The sequence below is a fragment of the Phalacrocorax carbo genome, chromosome Z (assembly GCF_963921805.1).
Source record: "Phalacrocorax carbo chromosome Z, bPhaCar2.1, whole genome shotgun sequence".
Classification (NCBI taxonomy): Eukaryota; Metazoa; Chordata; class Aves; order Suliformes; family Phalacrocoracidae; genus Phalacrocorax; species Phalacrocorax carbo.
The window spans coordinates 66,258,925-66,278,655 of record NC_087548.1 but is presented as its reverse complement, the minus strand read 5'-3'; the positions used below and the strand labels follow the sequence as shown (position 1 = coordinate 66,278,655).

Below are 19,731 nucleotides of genomic sequence, written 5' to 3'. Positions count from 1 at the left end.
AGTAACTTCTCAGTTACTGATTACTTTATGTATATCCTGTGAGGATGTAGAGGATAAAGATCAGTTTTTAAATGTGTCTTTATTTCATGTGGTGTGTGTTGTAGTTATCTGTAGATTATAACTACAGTTGTTCAACTAGGTAGTGAGTGAAGTGTAGTTTTCAGGAAGGGCTTTTAATTGTCATATGAAAAATTTTCACGACCTAGTAAAGGCACCATCAGTTGCATGTCCTATAAAAAACTGAGTAGAAAAAGGAGTCTAGAAGATTACGAGAGATCTAACATTGTGGAAGCTACAAACAGATAAACGGGAGGTAGAGGAAATCTTGGAATAAAGTACCTGTGTTAATAAATGCTTGTAACTTTGGAAATGAAGCTACTTTTCCTCTTTTCTTACAGCAAGTGCTATTTCAGGATTTCTTCAGAGGATCTCAGATCTTAAGGAAAATATTCATAAACGGAGATAATGCAGTCTAATACCAGAGGGAATGTGTTTCTCAGTACCTTATTTATGTTAAAAAATTGTCAGGAAAGAGTGTACCAAACTGATGATTGTAGGTGTATAATATCACCTATACAGAGATGCATATTTAAATCTGGACTGCGTGAAAGGTCAGAGCTAGAAGATACTCTGCAGAAGACTTGGATTCAGAAGCTGTCATGTAGAAGCTAAAGTTAAATAATTCAGTCTTCTCATGCACTGGAAGGCAAAGCATAAGACTGAAGGATTACAGTTCACTTACAATGATATTGCCAAGTAAACCCTAGAGGGAAAGAAAAGGAATTTCATTCTAGAGTGTTTCAAGTTATATTTCATGTATTCAGGTGGTGACCTATCAAACTAGCTGTCCCTACTTCTTATTCTTCTTCTCAGTAGTGGTAGTGGTAGTGGTAGAGGAGTACTAGCATTTTATTACTTTGGCAAGAAAAAAGAAATAATCAAAAAATTTGATCCTTCAGTTCTGAGAAGGACAAAAATGATAATGGAGAGTGCTTTTTTTTTTTTTTTCCCCCTATGCCTTCAGTGGGCAAGCTTTTCTCACAGTTTTCATTCTGGCTGTTGTGCAGGTGGTTGACCAGATCGACACGCTGACGTCTGACCTGCAGCTGGAGGATGAGATGACAGACAGTTCCAAAACAGATACGCTGAACAGCAGCTCCAGCAGCACAACAGCTTCCAGCTTGGAGAAAGTCAAGGTGCGGGGCAGTGCACCGCTCATCAAGCCACCTGCGCACCCCTCCGCTATCCTCACCGTGCTGCGAAAGCCGAATCCGCCCCCACCACCGCCAAGACTGACGCCTGTCAAGTGTGATGAGCCTCCGAGGCTGCCACCTTCAGCCAAGCCTGTCAAGACTAATGGTACCCTGCTACGAAACGGTGGCTTGCCAGTTGGGCCCAACCGCATCCCAAATGGAGATATGTGCTGTATACCAAACAGTAATTTGGAGAAAGTTGCGATGCAGCCTCTGATGCACAGACCTGAGAAAGAACGGTGTCCTCAGGCAGGAGCAAGGGAACGGGTACGATTTAGTGAAAAAGTGCAGTACCATGGCTATTGCCCTGACTGTGATGTTCGGTATAACATTAAAAACAGGGAGGTGCACTTGCACAGTGAGCCTGCCCTGTTTATGGGAAAGCTGCCACACCAGTGCCCTCCTCTGCCGCCTCCACCACCTCCACTGCCTCCATTTCCTCTGGAAAATGGAGGGTTGGGGCTAAGTCCCAGTAATAGCTTTCCTCCTCCAAGACCTGTGACTGTGCCTCCACAAACTGCACCAAAACCCCAGAAGACCATCCTGAGGAAATCAACCACCACAACAGTGTGATGTATGCCACTTGAAACAACTTTGTTTTTTCCTATATATAAACATAAATAGGTAATAAGCACTTTCTACTTGAGCAATAAAATGACCCAATATATTACACCCTGTGACCAGTGAAGTGGCATAAAAATCACATGGTAAGTACAAAGAGGAATGCTTGTTCATCTTACTTCTACGCAACAAAAAATGTCATTATGGGAAAGGATACTTAAAAAATATACATGCTTTAGCTCAGAGTTTGTAAATGTCTATTGCTTTTTCATATCTGTCATGTGGTTTAAAACACAGTGAAAAGAAAGTTCAGTTTGAAAATGCTGAGTGGTGATTCATGATAGATTTTGGTCTATCTGACATAAAGGAATAACTGTTGCTCCTGGGTTTTAGGAAATGTCCTGTTTCTAGCAAGTACCTTTTAAAATGTCATTTGACAAAGCAAAGTGGAGTACCAGATAGCAGCTTTTGACTGAATTCTAGCAAATGCATTTTTCTCTGTCTGACTGCTTGAGCAAAGGCATTGTATGTGGAGCAGTGCAATAAGATGTAATCACCGGACTTGCAGGCAGCCTGATCTTTGGTGGGGAAGTAAAGAAATGATTGAAAGTTATGTTGACATGTCTTTGGAAAACGAAATTATCTTGCATTTTGTTTCTCACTTGCTCAATGTACTATAGTCAAGGTGAAGTACAGAGTTTTCAGGTGAGCACAATAGTTTCATTCAGTTCCCCCCTATTTCCACTGCTCCATCTGCAAAATGTTAGTAATATTTTATCTCATGTGTGATTGCAGTAGATTAAAACAACAAAGTGCAGTCCTGGATTTTTCACAAAGCTTTTGTGTGGTGCAAATGTCTTTTTGAAGGCAAAGAAAATTTTGCCTGTGGCCTTCAGGGACAACCACTTAATTCATGTAAAGAGCTTTGAAGTTGAAAAGCTCTGTGCAATTATAAAGCATTAACATGCAAAACAAGATATTTTACATGTTATCACATTTTGATGGTGAACCCAATTAATATTCTTACTAGTTGAAAAAAAGTCCTCAGTGTTTTTAATTATTTTATGAGAGAACATTCTTTTATTCTCACAAAGGGAATTGTTGGCACCTAGAGTTAAAAAACATCTGATCAGTGAAGAAAATCTGATAATAAACCTGTTATTTACAAAAGTTGTGCCAAATTAATCTCAAATGGCCCAACAGCAGATGCTATATAAAAGCAGTATGCTTTTTTTCAGCTGAAATGTAAAACATACTCTATGACAAAACAGAAAAAACTAGACAAAACAGATTTTCATTTTAATGCTGCCACACTGGGAATTTTTGCCACGTTGCCTGTGTTATTATTTATGTAAACTGTATATCATAAAGTTAAGTTAGTAATAACTATGATAAATAAAATCTATCACTAGCAAATACCTATATTTGCATGTAGATTGGAAAAAACATAATGACTCTTTCAAGTTCCTTAGTTCTGAATCACTTGTAATCACTGGTAAGGAAAGTGCAGGCTTTAAACTGAAGGACTTGGGGGTGTGGGGTCCAAAGTGCTAATGCTGATGCCATCACACCCAATGGGGGAATAAGCCAGGCCAACCAAAGCAGCAATAAATGTGCCTTGGCTGCCTCATCAGATGACAATGAGGAGACCAACCACCTCAAGGGTGTGCGTGAACATAGTGGATCCTCGTGCACCTCTCCAGGGAAACCTGCGTGCTTTATTACCTCTCTGAAATGCCGATACACCAACGCACGCAGCATGGGGAATAAACAGGAGGAATTAGAGGTCTGTGTGTGGTCACAGGGCCATGATCTGATTGCAGTTACAGAGACATGGTGGGATAGCTCGCATGACTGGAATGCTGTCATGGATGGCTACATATGTTTTAGGGAAGACAGGCCAGCAAGGCGAGGTGGGGGAGTTGCTCTTTATGTGAGGGAGCAACTGAGATGTATTGAGCTCTGCCTAGGGGTGGAGGAAGAATGAGTTAAGAGCCTATGGGTAAAAATTAAGGGGCAGGCTAATATGGGTGACACTGTTGTGGGCATTTGCTACAGGCCACCTGATCAGGAAGAGCAAGTCGATGAGGCCTTCTACAGGCAGCTGGAAGTAAACTCACAATTGCAGGCCCTGGTTCTCACAGGGGACTTCAACCACCCTGATATTTGATGGAAAAGCAACATGGCGAGGCACACACAATCCAGGAGGTTCCTGCAGAGCGTCAAGGATAACTTCTTGAGACAAGGGGTGGATATACCAACGAGGCGAGATGTGCTGCTGGACCTTATGCTAAAAACCAAGGATTTGGCTGGCTGAGGATGTGAAGGTTGGGGGTAGCCTTGGCTGCAGTGACCATGAGATGGTGGAGTTCAAGATCCTGTGTGGTAGAAGCAGGGCAGCAAGTAGGATTACTAGATCAGGATGTCCAAGAGAGCTGGTCAATATTCAAGTACCACTCTCTCCAAGCTCAAGATCGGTGCATCCCTAGGAGGAAGAAGTCAAGCAAAGAGCCAGGAGTCCCACATGGATCAGCAAAGAGCTTCTAGAGAAAATCTAGTGGAAGAAGAGGTTTACAGTATGTCAAAAAAAAGAGACTGACCGCATGGAAAGAATACAGGAATGGTGTCAGGGTATGCAGAGATGCAATGAGGAAGGCCAGGACCAACTTGGGACTAATTCTGGCAAGGGGTGTCAAGGATAACAAGAAGGGCTTCTTCACATACATCAGCAGTAAAAGAAATACTTGCAGAAACCATAGGCCTGCTGATGAATGAGGTGGGTGCCCTAGTGACACAGTGTGCAGAGAAGGCAGAGTAACTTCAGAGTTACTGGACCAAAGAAATCCCTTCTTTGCTTCAATCTATACTGCTAAGGCTGGCCCTCAGCTATCCCAGCCCCCAAAGGTGAGACAGAAATTCTGGAGAAAGGAGGACTTCCCCTTAGTTGAGGGGGGTTGGGTCAGAGATCACCTAGGCAAACCGGGTCCTCGCAAGTCCATGGGCCCAATGGGATGCACCTATGAGTGCTGAAGGAGCTGGCAGATGTTCTTGCTGAGCCACTCTCCATCATCTTTGAAAGGTCATGGAGGAGAGGAGAGGTGCCCATGGACTGGAGGGTAGCCAATGTCACTCCAGTCTACAAAAAGGGCAAGAAGGAGGATGCAGGAAACTATAGGCCAGTCAGCCTCACCTCCATCCCTGGAAAGGTGATGGAGCAGGTCATCCTGGAGGTAACATCCAGTCATGCAGAAGAAGAGAAGGTTATCAGAAGTAGTCAACATGGATTCACCAAGGGGAGATCATGCTTGACCAACCTGAGAGCCTTCTATGATGGTGTGACTGGCTGGGTAGACGAAGGGAGAGCAGTGGATGTCATTTACCTTGACTTCAGCAAGGCTTTTGACATTGTCTCCCACAACGTCCTCATAGGTAAGCTTAGGAAGGGTGGGTTTGATGAGTGGCAGTGTGGTGGACACAGAACTGGCTCAAAAACAGAGGTCAGAGGGTCGTGATCAACAGAACAGGGTCTGGTTGGAGCCCCGTAACTAGGGGTGTTCCCCAGAGGTCTGTGCTGGGTCCAGTCCTGTTCAACATATTCATCAGTAATGTGGATGAAGGCATAGAGTGTAACCTCAGCAAGTTTGCTGATGATTCCAAGCTGGGAGGAGGGGCTGATACACCAGCAATCTGTGCTGCCATCCAACAAGACCTGGACAGGCTGGAGAGCTGGGCCCAGGGGAACTGAATGAAATTCAACATGAGTAAGTGCAAGGTCCTGCACCTGGGGAGGAACAACCCCATGCACCGGTGCAGGCTGGGGGTTCACCTGCTGGAAAGTGGCTCTGTTGAGAAGGACCTGGGAGTGCTGGTGGACTGCAGGTTAATCATGAGCCAGCACTGTGCCCTTGTGGCCAAGAAGGCCAACGGTATCCTGGGCTGCATTAAAAGGAGTGTGGCCAGCAGCTCGAGGGAGGTTATCCTCCCCCTCTGCTCTGCCCTAGTGAGGCCACATCTGGAGTGCTGTGTCCAGTTTTGGGCCCCCCCAGTTTAAGGAAGACAGGGAACTACTGGAGAGATTCTAGCAGAGAGCGATGAAGATGATCAGGGGACTGGAGCACCTCTCTTATGAGGGACGGCTGACAGACCTGGGTTTGTTCAGCCTGGAGCAGAGAAGACTGAGGGGGAATCTTATCAGTGCTTATAAATATCTAGGGGGAAGGTGTCAGGACGATGGGACTGGTCTCTTTTCAGTAGTGCCCAGTGACAGGACAAGGGGCAATGGGCACAAGCTGGAACACAGGAAGTTCCACTTAAATATGAGGAAAAACTTCCTTCCTGTGAGAGTGACTGGAACAGGCTGCCCAGGGAGGCTGTGAGGTCTCCTTCCCTGGAGACATTCAAACCCCGATGGGACACGTTCCTGTGCCCCCTGCTCTGGGTGTGCCTGCTCAAGCAGGGGGGTTGGACAAGATGATCTCCAGAGGTCCCTTCCAACCCCTACCACTCTGTGGTTCTATGGTGCTTTGATTTTTAATTTAGGACTCTATTTACATGCAATAATAGGTGTTAAACTGAAAACCAATTTTTAAGCAATTTTCCTATATAGACATTATAGTACATTTTTAGTATTTTAACTAAAATAATAATAATATAATCGTAACAAAAGCCCTAACAGATAACTACCCTTTGAACACCTTTGCGGTGAACAAAGGTTGTATTTTGTGCAAATAGACATTTAAAGTCTAAAGCTTTATAGTGTATTCCTTGCATAAAAACTGCAAAGCAAGAAAATAGTCAGAAGTTCTCAATCATGCTTTCCCCAAATGGTCCCCATGTGTTTTTTATGATGCACTTTACTTTTTGTATTTTTTTACGGTGCTTATTCTTGTGAGGGCTGGGCTGTTGCCGAATGAATTCATGATTCCTGCCCTTGCAGCAGGAGGCAGTAACTCGTTTTGCATGTGTGTGAGATCTTTGCTGCGCACATGAAGTTTCTGTTAGCTGAGTTCTGCATGCGCCCGGGGACTCCACAGCACCTCCCTTCCTCCCACATTGAAAATTACATTTAAAATCTCTGGAACAACGTGTGGACATATCTGCATTGCTTATCAACCATTTTTTCTTTTAAAAAGAAAACTTTTGCTCTCTGTTTGACTTTATCACTACTCTGGAGGTCATATAAAAACTGTTACAAACTAGTTTAAATTTTTTTTTTCCTTCGTCAAAGAGCTGCTGTGTACAAGGAATTATAGGATAATGCAAATCAAACATCTCATATTTTATATAAAATATTTGTTTTGTCTCAAATTAGAGAAATTAACACTGAATAATTTTGGGTGGGAGGGTCTGCTGCACATGTCTAACTTCACTTGGCTCTATTTTTCCAGCATAAGCTCATCTCTGACAGCAGAGCATGGTATTTCTCTGGATTCTGTCTCTGAACTTGTCAGAGTCTCATGAACGTATTAGTACCTACACATTAGGTGCTGTACTCTATGAATATGCATTGCTACACATATAAATTTTACTTCTGTTGCAGTAAGTTTACAGTTCTCAGCTCTGGGAAGTTTAAGTGGCATCTGACTTTCAACATTTCATGTTCAGTTTTGGCATCCAAAATCTTCCACCTTGCACTTTATTCTCTCTTTCAGAGGGGCTTTCTTGTCTCTCTCCCCATGACTCCTGAGTAGCCTTTCACAAAGTACTGCCCTTCTTTGTGAATTTTCATGGGGGGAAGAGTGCTGTGCTATAAAAACAAGAAATACAGCTTTTAAAATGCAGTGCTGCTGTTGGCCAGAAATGCAGTTTCCAAATGTGAAGGAAATACATTGTTTTTCTGCAAAGTTTGCTAACCCAGGCTTTCTTTAATGCACCAAAGTGTTCCAAGGTTCTGCTAAATCATGCTATGAATGTTGAATCGATTCTTCTGTTCTAATAAGACCGTCTTTCATAGAACTGTGTCCTATTGTAAGCTATTTTTATTTTATAACAGTTACATGTTATTAACATGACAGAATAAAATTCAGGCTAAACCAGGTAAACCTGCAAAGCATGTGAAACAATTAAGTTTTGCAGCACTGTCTGGAAACTTCAAGTAAGAACTCTAAAAATAAGGAAGAATGCAATGTTATATTCAGCCAGCAGTGTTTTTTACATCTATATTTGGAATGTAATCTCTGTGAAGCATTTCTGAACACCTATAACATAGCTTGTTTCACACCTTACTGAGGAAAACACAATAAACTAAACAGAACCGGACAAGAACTGTCTGCCTTTGAAACGTAGATATAATCTCTTTGAGATTTTATTTATTGTTTTACAAAGTTGTTAACACCTGAAAAACTGAAAGGCCAGTAACAGTCCTCAGAGCTTTAATTCAGCATTTGCCATCTCAGACTGCTGCTCAGTTTTGATTCCCTAAAGTTATTTTAAAGTCTGAATTGTCCATATCTAGACTTCTCAAATGCAAATAGAAGGAGGTGGTGGTTTCTATCAATTTAATGAAGAGGACAAGCTTAGGAAAATGGAAATAAGCAATGAAACTTGCTTAATTTGTAATAACGGTATTGATTAATAAAAAACAGCATATGGATGCTTTATAAGAAAGGAACACTAGGAGAGTAAAATCCAATAACAATCCTTTATAAGGACATAAGGTGAGAATCTTCAAAAAGACTGTGGATCTTTTTATCACCTAGTAAAAGTCACTGTTCTTCTTTCTTGGCTTCTGGAGTTGTTACAGCTCTCATCACATCATCCATTGTTCATAGAAACAAAAGTTTCCAAATCTTCATCCTCCTTCTTTATAATTAAATCATAGTTTATTTAAAATGTTACAGGTAGTAAGTAAAGTAGACTACAACACTTGTTAACTTCCTTCAGATAACTTGGTGATTGGTTTTGAAGCAAGTAGAGTATAGAGTGAGGTCTTTACCAGAGGGAGCTGTGTACGCCCTCTGGACCTGCTCAGATCTCTTTGTTTCCATGTTCTAATTTCACTTTCCTTTCAGTGGTACCATGAACAGTAAGTTAACATGTGGAGATAAAATCATACTATGGTTGCTATGTCACACATCTGATATACTCTTAAAGTAGCTGTGAGTATTGGGCACATATTTTTACAGAGACAGCATTTCTCATTCCCTGTTTGTATGTATGCTGTGATCATGCTTTTTCAGAGGCTGGGTGTGTGTGTAGAAGTGAATACTTATCCACTGTTCAAACTAGTACTAATAATGAAAGCGTCAGGCTTAGAGCTGCAGCAAGGTCTTGTAAGTGAAATAATGTGCGAAAGCATGCAGTAGAAGAAATGTCTATGATAAACCCCGGTAGGCACACTGTTTAGAATACTTAATCTGAAAAATACTTGGCACCTGTTGAATAACCACATTGTATTTTGTAGGGCAATGTGTGATATATAGCATGCAAGAGTTGTGTGCTGCAGCCTACTGTTTCTGAATCTTACTAGCACAGGCCATGCAGTTCATAACAGAAGCAGCAGTGGCAGCCCTGGAGCAGTGGCTCAGCCTGCTGCAATGCAGTGCATACCAACTGCAGTTGAGCCTCATCTTCGGCAGCAGTAACATGGTGATGGTTTTTAAATGGGAAAGACTACCAGGGATTCTATCTACTGGTCTGTTTTGTGGTGGAGAAGAGCCCAAGAGAGCAAGTTTCTCCCTCAGTCATAATTTTGACAGGTATCTGTAGTGGTGCATCTTAGGATAGCTCTGGGAAGCACATGCAAGTTAACTTTCATTCCTGATCTTAAACAATCTGGCCACCTCATGTTGGTCAAAGAGCTCTCTTGTTAGCTGAGACTGGAGCTGCTGGGATAAAGGGACCAGCTATCCTGCTGCAGGAGAGTGGCTTGTGCTGTTGTCATCTACTACTGTTCTATTTTTTCACATTTGTTCAGGTATGGCAAAGTCCCCATGTTACTACACGGTTGGAGGGTTTTGTTAAGAAATTACACCATGCACTGTATCCATCAGCTGGGCTGCATTATTCAGTGGTGTAAGCAGGTGGGACCTTGGCAATATTTAGGTTGCCCAGTCTTTTGCAATGCTGAATCTTTGGAAATTTTGAGGCATAGTTTTCTTATTGTTGGGGTAATCAGTCTCCTCTCCTATCAGGTTATAAAAATAAGGTAAGAATCTCTCATGCAGGTGTGACCAAGAGGAACTAGAACCTTTCATATTTTGCAGGACTGTGTTCGTATTGCAGGACTATGTGTCTTTCGTAGTGTGAAAATGTTTTTCGTAGATAGATGAGAAAAAGTAAGGTCTGATGCAGTAAAAGAAGTAGAACATAAATTGCACCTGATAGCCAGCCAACAGGAGTGCTTTGAACAATGAGTAAGATCAGGACCATTCTGCTGCCTTGTTTGGGGAAGATAAAGAGCAGAGCTCCAGAAATTGCTGTATCTTCTCCTCAGGAGAAGAGTTTTTTTCTTTTATCCTGTAATATTTGATGTATATACTAAGTCTTTTCAAGGAACTGAGCACAGTCTGCTTCACTGTTGGTTATAAATTATATTAATGATAAGAAATTGTATTTATGTAAGAGTTTTCTGATCTGAGATCTGTCCCTTTATGTTGTTTGCCTCATCTTTTGACTGACTTCTTTTGCAATCTTGCAAGCAATAGTGGAAAAAAATAATTTATGTAAGAGCAGAAAATTAATAGGTAAATTAAGAAAAAAAGGAACTTTGAACAAATATGTTTAAGTATATTTTTCAGCAGTGCTTGCATGATGATGACTACATCAATCTCAGGGTTTGTTTTTCTTTAAGTAGGGTAATTATGCATTGCTTTAAACTTAATCTTGAATCACTTTAATCATAAGAGAGCAAGAAAAAATCCAGCCAGTGTCAAAATTTTCAAAGAAGTGTTTATTTCCTTTCCAGTACAATGTTGACTTTGCTAAGTAAAAGTTATTAATGCATGTCAGTCTCCTTCCTGGAAAAATTAACATGTGAAAAACAAAACATGATGATAATATCTTTTTGTATAAATCTCTATTTTATGGAAATACAGCGATGATTGTGTACTGGAGTTACAAATAGCCTTATCTCCTGTCACCAAGGAGTAACTAACATACTGTAATTTTAATGAACGGCTGTTTTCCTTCAGTTTCACAATTTCAACATGATTACATAGTTCAACTTTATAATTTTAAGTTTCAGACCCATGTGAGATAGTGTTGTGTTTAGCAGTCATTAAGATGAACTACAGCCAACACCAGTGGAAGCTGACTTTTGAAACAAAGCCAGTGTACTTTCCTGACACCCACTGCAAAAGGATTGGTTGCAGAATCTTTCTGGTACTACATAAAGAGCTGTTTGTATGTCTGTGTATTCCAGTTTCTCCCTTGTTTGTAAAAAACACTCCACAGTGACATCTACTTCTGTAAATGTTAGGTTTGCAAATACTTGATATTGGAAATACTGATTCATTGAAGATAATACAACACAAAAGAAAAACCTCGCTGATTCTCACAATATCATGTATTTAGTCTTACGAGAAAACTATGTAGCAGTTATCTCTCCATAGTGTATAACAAGACACATATGAAGAAAGGCACTTATGCTACTATGTAGCAATTATTACAGATGAAAATTCATTTCTTTTACACTTGGTAGCAATGCATCTCTCTGTACTGATTAAATGTATGAGGGAAATGGACTTGGAGATGACTTCGAAGTTCAGCCATATCTGCGTGGACCAGCTTCTTCATACTGTGCTGTTAAACCAGTCCAGTTGAATCAATACCAAAAAATTAACAGAGAAAGTGTTTTTTTGTTTTGCTTGCTTTCCTTCTTTTATTTTGGGTAATAAGGCAATGTGGACCTTTCTGTATCTGTTAATGACAGAGGCTTATTTATTTTTATTTGATTAAAGTATGGGACATGAATATGCTTATGTAATGAGTCTAGCACTGGGAGCAGTGGGTATAGCACAGACAGAATCAGCAAAATTCACCTGAATTTGAAAGCTGCCTCCATTTAGTCCAGAAGTTTTAAAGTACAGCAGTTTTGAAGAATGTTCATAAAGAAATCTGCCGATACCTTAATTTGTACTACATTACCTAGACGGGAGAGTATTTGAAACATTTCCCTCTTTTACCCTACTGACTAAATAAAGGAATAAAAGTCACATTTGCTGTTTAGCATATAATCGAAAAATAAGGGTGATATCCTCATTAAAAGTAAGTTCCTGTGCTATAACTGAAGACACAGAAGTAATACAGAAAGCTAAGTGGCGTTCAATAGGAATTCCGTAATTAACAGTTAAGGGGACTTTTATTATTAGCAGTCAAGTGAATGTAGAACACATTAATGAATGCATAGAAAACATGAGATTTAATAATATATAGTAAATAAAAACGTGGTTGTGTGTTTTAAATCCTGTCCTGTAGGACAGTAAAATGATAAATTTAAAATGAGATTCTAATGAGTTAGTAAGACTTTAATATCTCTGGGACTTGTGCATTAGATACGGAGTGAAAGAAGGTGTAATGCATAGCCGCACTGCCCAGGAGCACTGGAGGCAATGACAAACTTCTTCCTGGAGGGACTGTGTTCCTGGTGCTGCAGCATTTCTAGACCTCATGCTAAATCAGATATAAGGGACATTATATCTCAATATCCCTCACATAGCCAGACACTTCTGCAGGCCAGTGTAGTAAGAAGGCAGTGCCTCAGTGCACTACAGGCAACACAAACCACACAATTTGCTCAGCCCAGGGTTTCATTCTAGCAGAATTATACCGTATTCAGGTAGTTTGAAAGTTTGGCTTCTTGTACCTTTCATTATCTTCTCGTTTCCTACTACCTTTCTTTCTGCACAAATGCACTGTAGCATAAGAACGGGATAAAGTTTGCCTCTGATTTTAGCTTTATTTAATGTGGATCAATATTAATAAAATTTATGAGATGTGACAATAAAAATGTTTATAAATGATATTCTGATACTCTCAGTTCACTTTTAACTGGAAACATGCCAATCATCAACAGCCCATGCTAGCAATTGAACAAGAGAGAAGAAAATTTACCTTTCCTATCTTAGCATGCATTGACTGATACCAGGCAGCCAGTTTGCCTCCCTATGCTATCACTGAGTTTACCTTTAAGCAGATGATTGAAACTAAGGTCTCTGTGATTGTCACAAACTAAAAGTGTTGTATTTCACAGATTGATGGGCTCCTTGATTGTCTGTCACTGATGAAAATATTCACAGCATTTTGGTCAGTGCTTTTCATCCTAAATATTCAGAATAAAGATTCGGACACCATCCTTTATACTTGAGTGTTGGAGGACAGAAGAGAGTGGGCATTTTTTATTCTCTCTTCGAGCAACATCAAAAGCTTTCTGTTAGAAACATATGTAGTTTCTTGCCAGAACTGGCCTGGCCTTCTAGACTCTGATTTTAGCCTGAAGATTAAATGGCTGACGTTCCCAGGGGCTCTCAACTTACTACCAAAGTACTGGTATCTCAGGAGGTCTGTTTTTGAAGATCATGTAGTAAATCTATCAAAAGACTGAAATAAAGCACTTCTTTCCTGAAACAATTTTAATGGTATATTTGCTTCCATGAATTTTTAATAACTGTTTATTTTCCTGAAGTGAAATAAATCTTCTATCAAAATGCTATAATTCCCTACCAGTACAAATACTCCTATCTTGTGTCCAGTAAAGTCTTTCAGACAGCAGGTGTCATGGACAAGAAAATCTTACAGAATTACTGCTGCATGTGTAAGAACTGTCTTGTGTGTTTGTTTAGTGGAGCATAGGATTGCTTACTGCTCTCATATCAGCCCTTATTTCCCCAGTGGATGTTAATGGGACAGTACAAATTTGGAATTGCATTGGAAATCAACTCCTTTTTTTTTTTCATCTGTTTTGGAAGAGCTGTCATATTCAACGTGTGGCTCATGCCAAGCAGTAAAATGCAGACAAGCAAACTTTGCATACTCCAAATGTCCAAATACATGATCAACAAAAATCTTCTAAAATATATTCACTGATAGGGCTTAAACACGCTTAAAACTTCCCTTGAATTGAAACTAGGAATCCGGTATTTAAAGTACCCAAACTCTGCTACTTTAAAATGCAAGGATAAAAATACTGAGTTTGTTTCATTCAGCGAGGTTTCCACTTGTCCAGGTTTTAACCTCGAAGTGTGTAGTAATCCTGATAGAAATGAGTAGTGACAGTCTCTGCCTCTAGAGAATATACTAGTCTAGATCCAGGAAATATCTGACACCATGAAGCTAATTTTATACTAGCTGACTTAGGAGCAAGAAAGTATTAAAACTGGACAGCCTGTATAGGGTGCAGTCCTTCAATAAAGCACATTTTTAGATTAGAGAGATCTAAAGGATAAAAGGATACCAAAGAGCAAATTACAGACTTCTCACATTTAGCAATGCATAAAATTATTTTAAAGCTCAGTTTTCATTGGTATTGAAGCAAAATTAAGTGGTTTGGAGGACAAACAGATTAATGAATGCTGCTGAATAGGTCTCAAAAGTGGAAAGAAAAATGAAAAAGCAACATAAAAACATTTAACAACTGGCCAAAGTGCAAATTTTAGTTTAGTTCCACAACAGTAATGTGTTAAAAATACAAAGCTTTGTGTTTTACTGCAAGATAGATGGTAGAAGTAGACACACATACTATGGTCAACCCTGCGCAACAGAGCAGAAAAGCTGAAAGTGGATGGTACATCTTGACTTCTCTGGGCTTTTCCATTGGGATAGGTGTTGCTCATTTGGCTGTTGTTCCATGATCATTTATAGCTGATGTGCATCTACCAGGCAGCTTTGCAGCTGTACACCCTTGGTCTGATGCAGGTGTGCAGGCCTGGTGACATTTCAGTTGAATTAGTCTGTGTTTCTGGGTGCCTGTGATAGGTTGCCATTGCCAGGTGCACCAGCTGCTACCCACTGCCCGTTATTCCTCAAGTGAAGTGGCAGTTCTTGGAAGAGTGTCCCAGGCACTGCCAGACCCTTTCTATCTGCCGTTTTCATGTCTCAGCTTGGACACAGCCAACCTTCTCATAGAAGGAACAAGACTTCTTAGGAGTCCATTATTATCCCTGGTCTTGCTGTAGGCCTACTTCAGAGTTTTTCCTCTATCCTTCCAGTTGTAGGCAGTGATATTGGAAGAAACAGACAGATCCAATCTATTAATACAAGGCTCTGAGGCTGGTATTACCACCAGAATTTTGTGTTTTCGTTAATGGGATGTTCTAGATAGCACCAGGCCTGCTGGCATCAGATGGGGATTCATCCTTCTCAAAAGGGGAAGAGGGTCTTGTGAGGCTGATTGACAGAGCCTTAAACTAGACTTGAAGGGGGAAGAGGATGATATGGCCTCACCTGTGACAAGCCATGGGGTGGCATGCCAAGGTTAGAGGGATGGGATGGTAGTGAGGCCCTCAGCCTGCTGCTCTGATACTTCCTGGGTACACTGGTGCACATTTGAAATCTTATGGAAATGAACCAGGGCTCCTGAAGTAATAGTAGCCAACAGGGAACACCAATTAAATACCTCAAAGGAATTAAAATGTGTTCCTCTAAAAAGGCGACATGGCTGACAGCCCAGCTGAAGTGCTTGGTGGGATGAATCCCATGATGGAAATGTGGCTATCAATAGCTACGAACTGTTCAGAAGGGGTAGGCAAGGAAGGAGGGATGGAGGGGTTGTCCTCTATGTCAAGAGTTTGATAGATTGTGAAGAGCTGTCTCTGAGGAATAGCCATAAGCAGGTTCAAAGCTTATGGGTAAGAATTAGAGACTGAGGCAACAAAGGGAACCTTGTGGTTGGTGTTTGCTACAGGCTGTCCGATCAAGGGGACACTACTGACGAAGCCTTCTTACTCCAGCTACAGGAGGCATTGTTCTCAAAGCCTCTTGTCCTGCTGGGGGGCTTTAACCATGCCAACATCTGCTGGAAAAGTAGCATGGCAAGCTGTAGGCAGTCCAGGAGACTCCTGGAGGGCATCGAGGATAACTTCTTGAGCTAGGTAATGGACAGCCCTACCAGAGGGAATGTCTTATTGGACCTGTTGGTTGTCAACACAAATGAGCTAATTGGTGACAGCAAGATTGGAGGCAGCCTGGGCTGCAGTGATCATGCACTGATGGAGTTCACAGTCCTGAGGGATATGCGTCAGGAGAAGAGTAAAATCCAGACCCTGAATTTCAGCAAAGCAAAATTCCAGCTGGTTAAAGAGTTAGTCAAAATGATCCCTTGGGAAACTGCCCTCAGGAAAAAGGGAGCAGAACAGAGCTGGCAGAACTTTAAGGTCTCTTTCCATAAAGCGCAAGACTTCTTGATGCCCATGTGCAAGAGACATGGAGAGAGGAGCACCCTGGGAGCTACCTGTCAGCCTCACATCTGTGCCTGGAAAGATCAGGGAACACATCCTCCTAGAAGCTATGCTAAGGCACATGGAAAACAGGGAGGTGATTTGATGATTTGAGACAGCCAATATGACAAGTCTTGCCTGACCAACCTAGTAGCCTTCTATGATGGCGTGACTACATCAGTGGACAAGGAAAAGACTACGGATGTCATCTATCTGGACTCCTATAAGGCCTTTGACACGATTCCTCACAACATCCTTCTCTCTAAATTTGAGAGATATGGATTTGATGGGTGGACTGTTCAGTGGATGAGCAATTGGTTGGATGTTCACATCCAGAGGGTAGTGGTCAATGGCTGTATGTCCAGATGATGATCAGTGACAAGTGGTGTTCTTCAGGAGTCATACTGGGATCAGTACTGTTCAATATCTTCATAAAAATGATAGTGACATAGGCTGTGGATTGAGTGCAGCCTCAGCAAGTTTGCAGATGACAGCAAGCTGAGTGGTGACTCTGAGGTGCCTGAGGAATGGATGGGATGCCATCCAGAGAGACCTGGACAAGCTTGAGAAGTGGGCCTATGTGAACCTCATGAGATTGCACCTGTGCTGGGGGAAACCCCTGTATCAGTACAGGATGGGGGATGAAGAGATTGAGAGCAGCCGCACAGGGAAGGACTTGGGGGTACTGGTGAACAAAAAGCTGCACATGAGCCAACAATGTACACTTGCAGCCCAGAAGGACAACCATATCCTGGGCTGCATAAAAAAAAAAAAACATGGGCAGCAGGTTGAGGGAAGTGATTCTACCCCTCTACTCTACTCTGGTGAGACCCCACCTGGGGTGCTGCATCCAGCTCTGGAGCCCTCAGCACAGGAAGGACATGGAGCTGTTGGAGTGGGTCCAGAGGAGGGCCACAAAAATGATCTGAGGGCTGGAGCACCTGTGCTACGAGGACAGGCTGAGACAGTTGGGGTTGTTCAGCCTGGAGAAGAGAAGGCTGTGGGGAGACCTTATTGTGGCCTTTCAATACTTAAAGGGTGCTTATATGAAAGATGAGACAGACTTTTTAGTAGGGCCTGTAAGGATAGGACAAGGGGTAATGGCTTTAAATTAAAGGAGGTTGGATTCAGACTATATGTAAGGAAGACATTTTTTACGATGAGGGTGGTGCAGCACTGGAGCAGGTTGCCCAGAGAGGTGGTCAGTGCCCCATCCCTGAAGACGTTCAAGGCCAGGTTGGACGGCGCTCTGAGTAACCTGATCTAGCTGAATATATCCCTGCTTATTGCAGGGTGGCTGGACTAGATGACTTTTGAAGGTCCCTTCCAACACAAACTTTTCTATGATTCTATGATCCTGTCCATTTGGCCTATGCATGTTCCTAAGTATGGACTGTATAATTCTCTCACTTCAGAAAGCAGGGAATTGATTTCTGAGCTGCTAAAATACTTATTCACATCAGTACTTTTGCTTGATGTATGATGACAGGATTGACAGTTAAATTGTGATTAAGTACTTGGTGCAGAGGCCTGAAGAAATTAGCTTCTGTGGGCATAGTATAAATATTGCCCTGGCTCATGCCACTGAAGAGGTGTGAATGGTTCCTCTTCATGGTCTTTCTGATGCTTACCCAAAGATATGTTGGTGCTGTCTTACAAGAGTCATGGTATACCCACAGTGATTTCTTTTTATAGTGGTAGTATGGTGGCTGGTAGTGTAACTCTTGAGTTAGATAAACAAATACTTCTTCCTGTGAGTGAACATCTCCAACCTTTTCGAGTCTTTAGTAGCTCAGAGCACATCTTTCTAGGAGAAAGTTATTAATAAATTACAGCCATAGCATTACCAAAATTAATAGATTAAAATAAATATAGGAATGTCATGCAAAAAACCCCTCTGTACGCTGTTCAGCAAAGATATGTAGTACCATGAAAATTAGGAAAAGATTCCTAACTGAGAGGGTGGTCAGTCACTGCAGCAGGCTCCCCAAGGAGGTGGTCATGGCCCCAAACCTGTAGGAGTTCATGAAGTGTCTGGATGATGCTCTTTTAGTCATATGGTTTACTAAAAAGTAGTCCTGTGAGGAGCAGGAATTTTAATTGATCTTTAGAAAAGATAATGCAATTTAAATTTTTTTAATTATTATTTCATACTCTTATAGCTTCCCTGGAAGTTAAATTTATCTCAATATGAATTGCTTTAACTTAAAATGTTCAGAAGGAAGATTATTCATTAATTCAGTGGAAATCAGGTTTCTGACAGCAGAGCGAAAACACAAGGTACTGTTGCCTAAGTTAATAAAATCATGCTAGCTATAGGCTAAATACTCTTCACAGTGAGGTGTGTAGGTACTGGAGCAACTTACTTGAAAAAGTAGTCAGTAATCCACACAGTTAAGTTTTTAAATTAAAATCAGATGTCTCTTGAAAAAGAGATGCACTAAGTATGAGGAAGTCACTTTGAAGATCTACATTGGTAAGCAGGAGGGTAAAGTAATTTACCCTAATGCTCCCTGTTAGCCATTAAAAGAAGTGATACACCTTTCATTAAAAGGCAGATGAAAAATATACCTTTCTGATGTTTCCAGCAGGTGAACTTTTGTACTTAACAAAGAAGAGACATGAAAAAAGCAGTTAAGCATGCCAGAAGCAATGGAAAATTAAAATGTCAAACTTTATTTTATGGACAGGCAGGAACAACTTAGTACAAATTGGGCAGAGTGTTAATGAATTACTTCTATTTGTACAGTGACTTGAAATGAAGGGGTTGGATGCCTTTATTGAATATCTATGGAAGTGTCTGTACATTTAGAATTATGATTTCAGAACAAACCATCTCTGTATCTGCATGTAAAATCTATAGCAGAATGGCATGCTCCAGATCAACCGTAGTGACAAATCCTTTGGCAGCCAAAGTGCTAGTTGGCTGTGCAAGGGTCATCCTTAGAATCAGTCTGTGGATGTGGCCATAGACACACGCTCTTCAATTCCCAGTGCTGATGTGGCTTAGTATACATTTAACCTTGCACTGTGTTTTGGAAAGGCATCTTAATCCACCTTTACTGCTAATTCTTGTGTCACCCCTACAATAACTCAAATGCAGACATTTTTGCAGTGAAGCAGTGAACCAGATGGGTGACCCAAGCTGTCTAAAAAGGTGTTTATCCCCCAAATTGGTGACTCAGTCAATGAGACAGTCTGTGAAAGAGGAGAGAGTGGAATTTTTTTTTTTTTTGGTGACACCTAATGCTTACACGTCTTTGCTTTTTGTCCCTTAGATTATGTCCGTGTGAAGTAAAGATGTAATGAACCCTTTAGATAAAAACAGGCATCTAAGCCTATGTGCTTCTATTTGATTTTACCTTAGATGAAGGAAAAGAATCAACCTTATCACGCAGATGTGGGTTTCTGTCTTGGCATGACTAGTATCTAAAAAGCATGAAAGGATGCAGGAGATACCATGATTTATTTCAAAAAGGTGTTGGGCTTCACCAGTGTAACTGAGGAGCAAAATAACTAAAATAGAAATTTGAGTTGTGTTTTGA

At 41.1% G+C, this 19,731-nt stretch overlaps 1 protein-coding gene across 1 annotated transcript in view; it reads left to right on the top strand.

The window, feature by feature from the left end:
* Positions 1-19,731, top strand: part of PRR16 (proline rich 16) — a 167,463-nt gene that overhangs the window by 109,417 nt on the left and 38,315 nt on the right. Inside the window, exon 2 of the mRNA XM_064438637.1 lies at positions 1,068-1,960. Within this exon, the coding sequence (XP_064294707.1) occupies positions 1,068-1,826 (759 nt within the window). The 3' untranslated portion in view covers positions 1,827-1,960. The remainder of the gene's footprint in view (positions 1-1,067; positions 1,961-19,731) is intronic.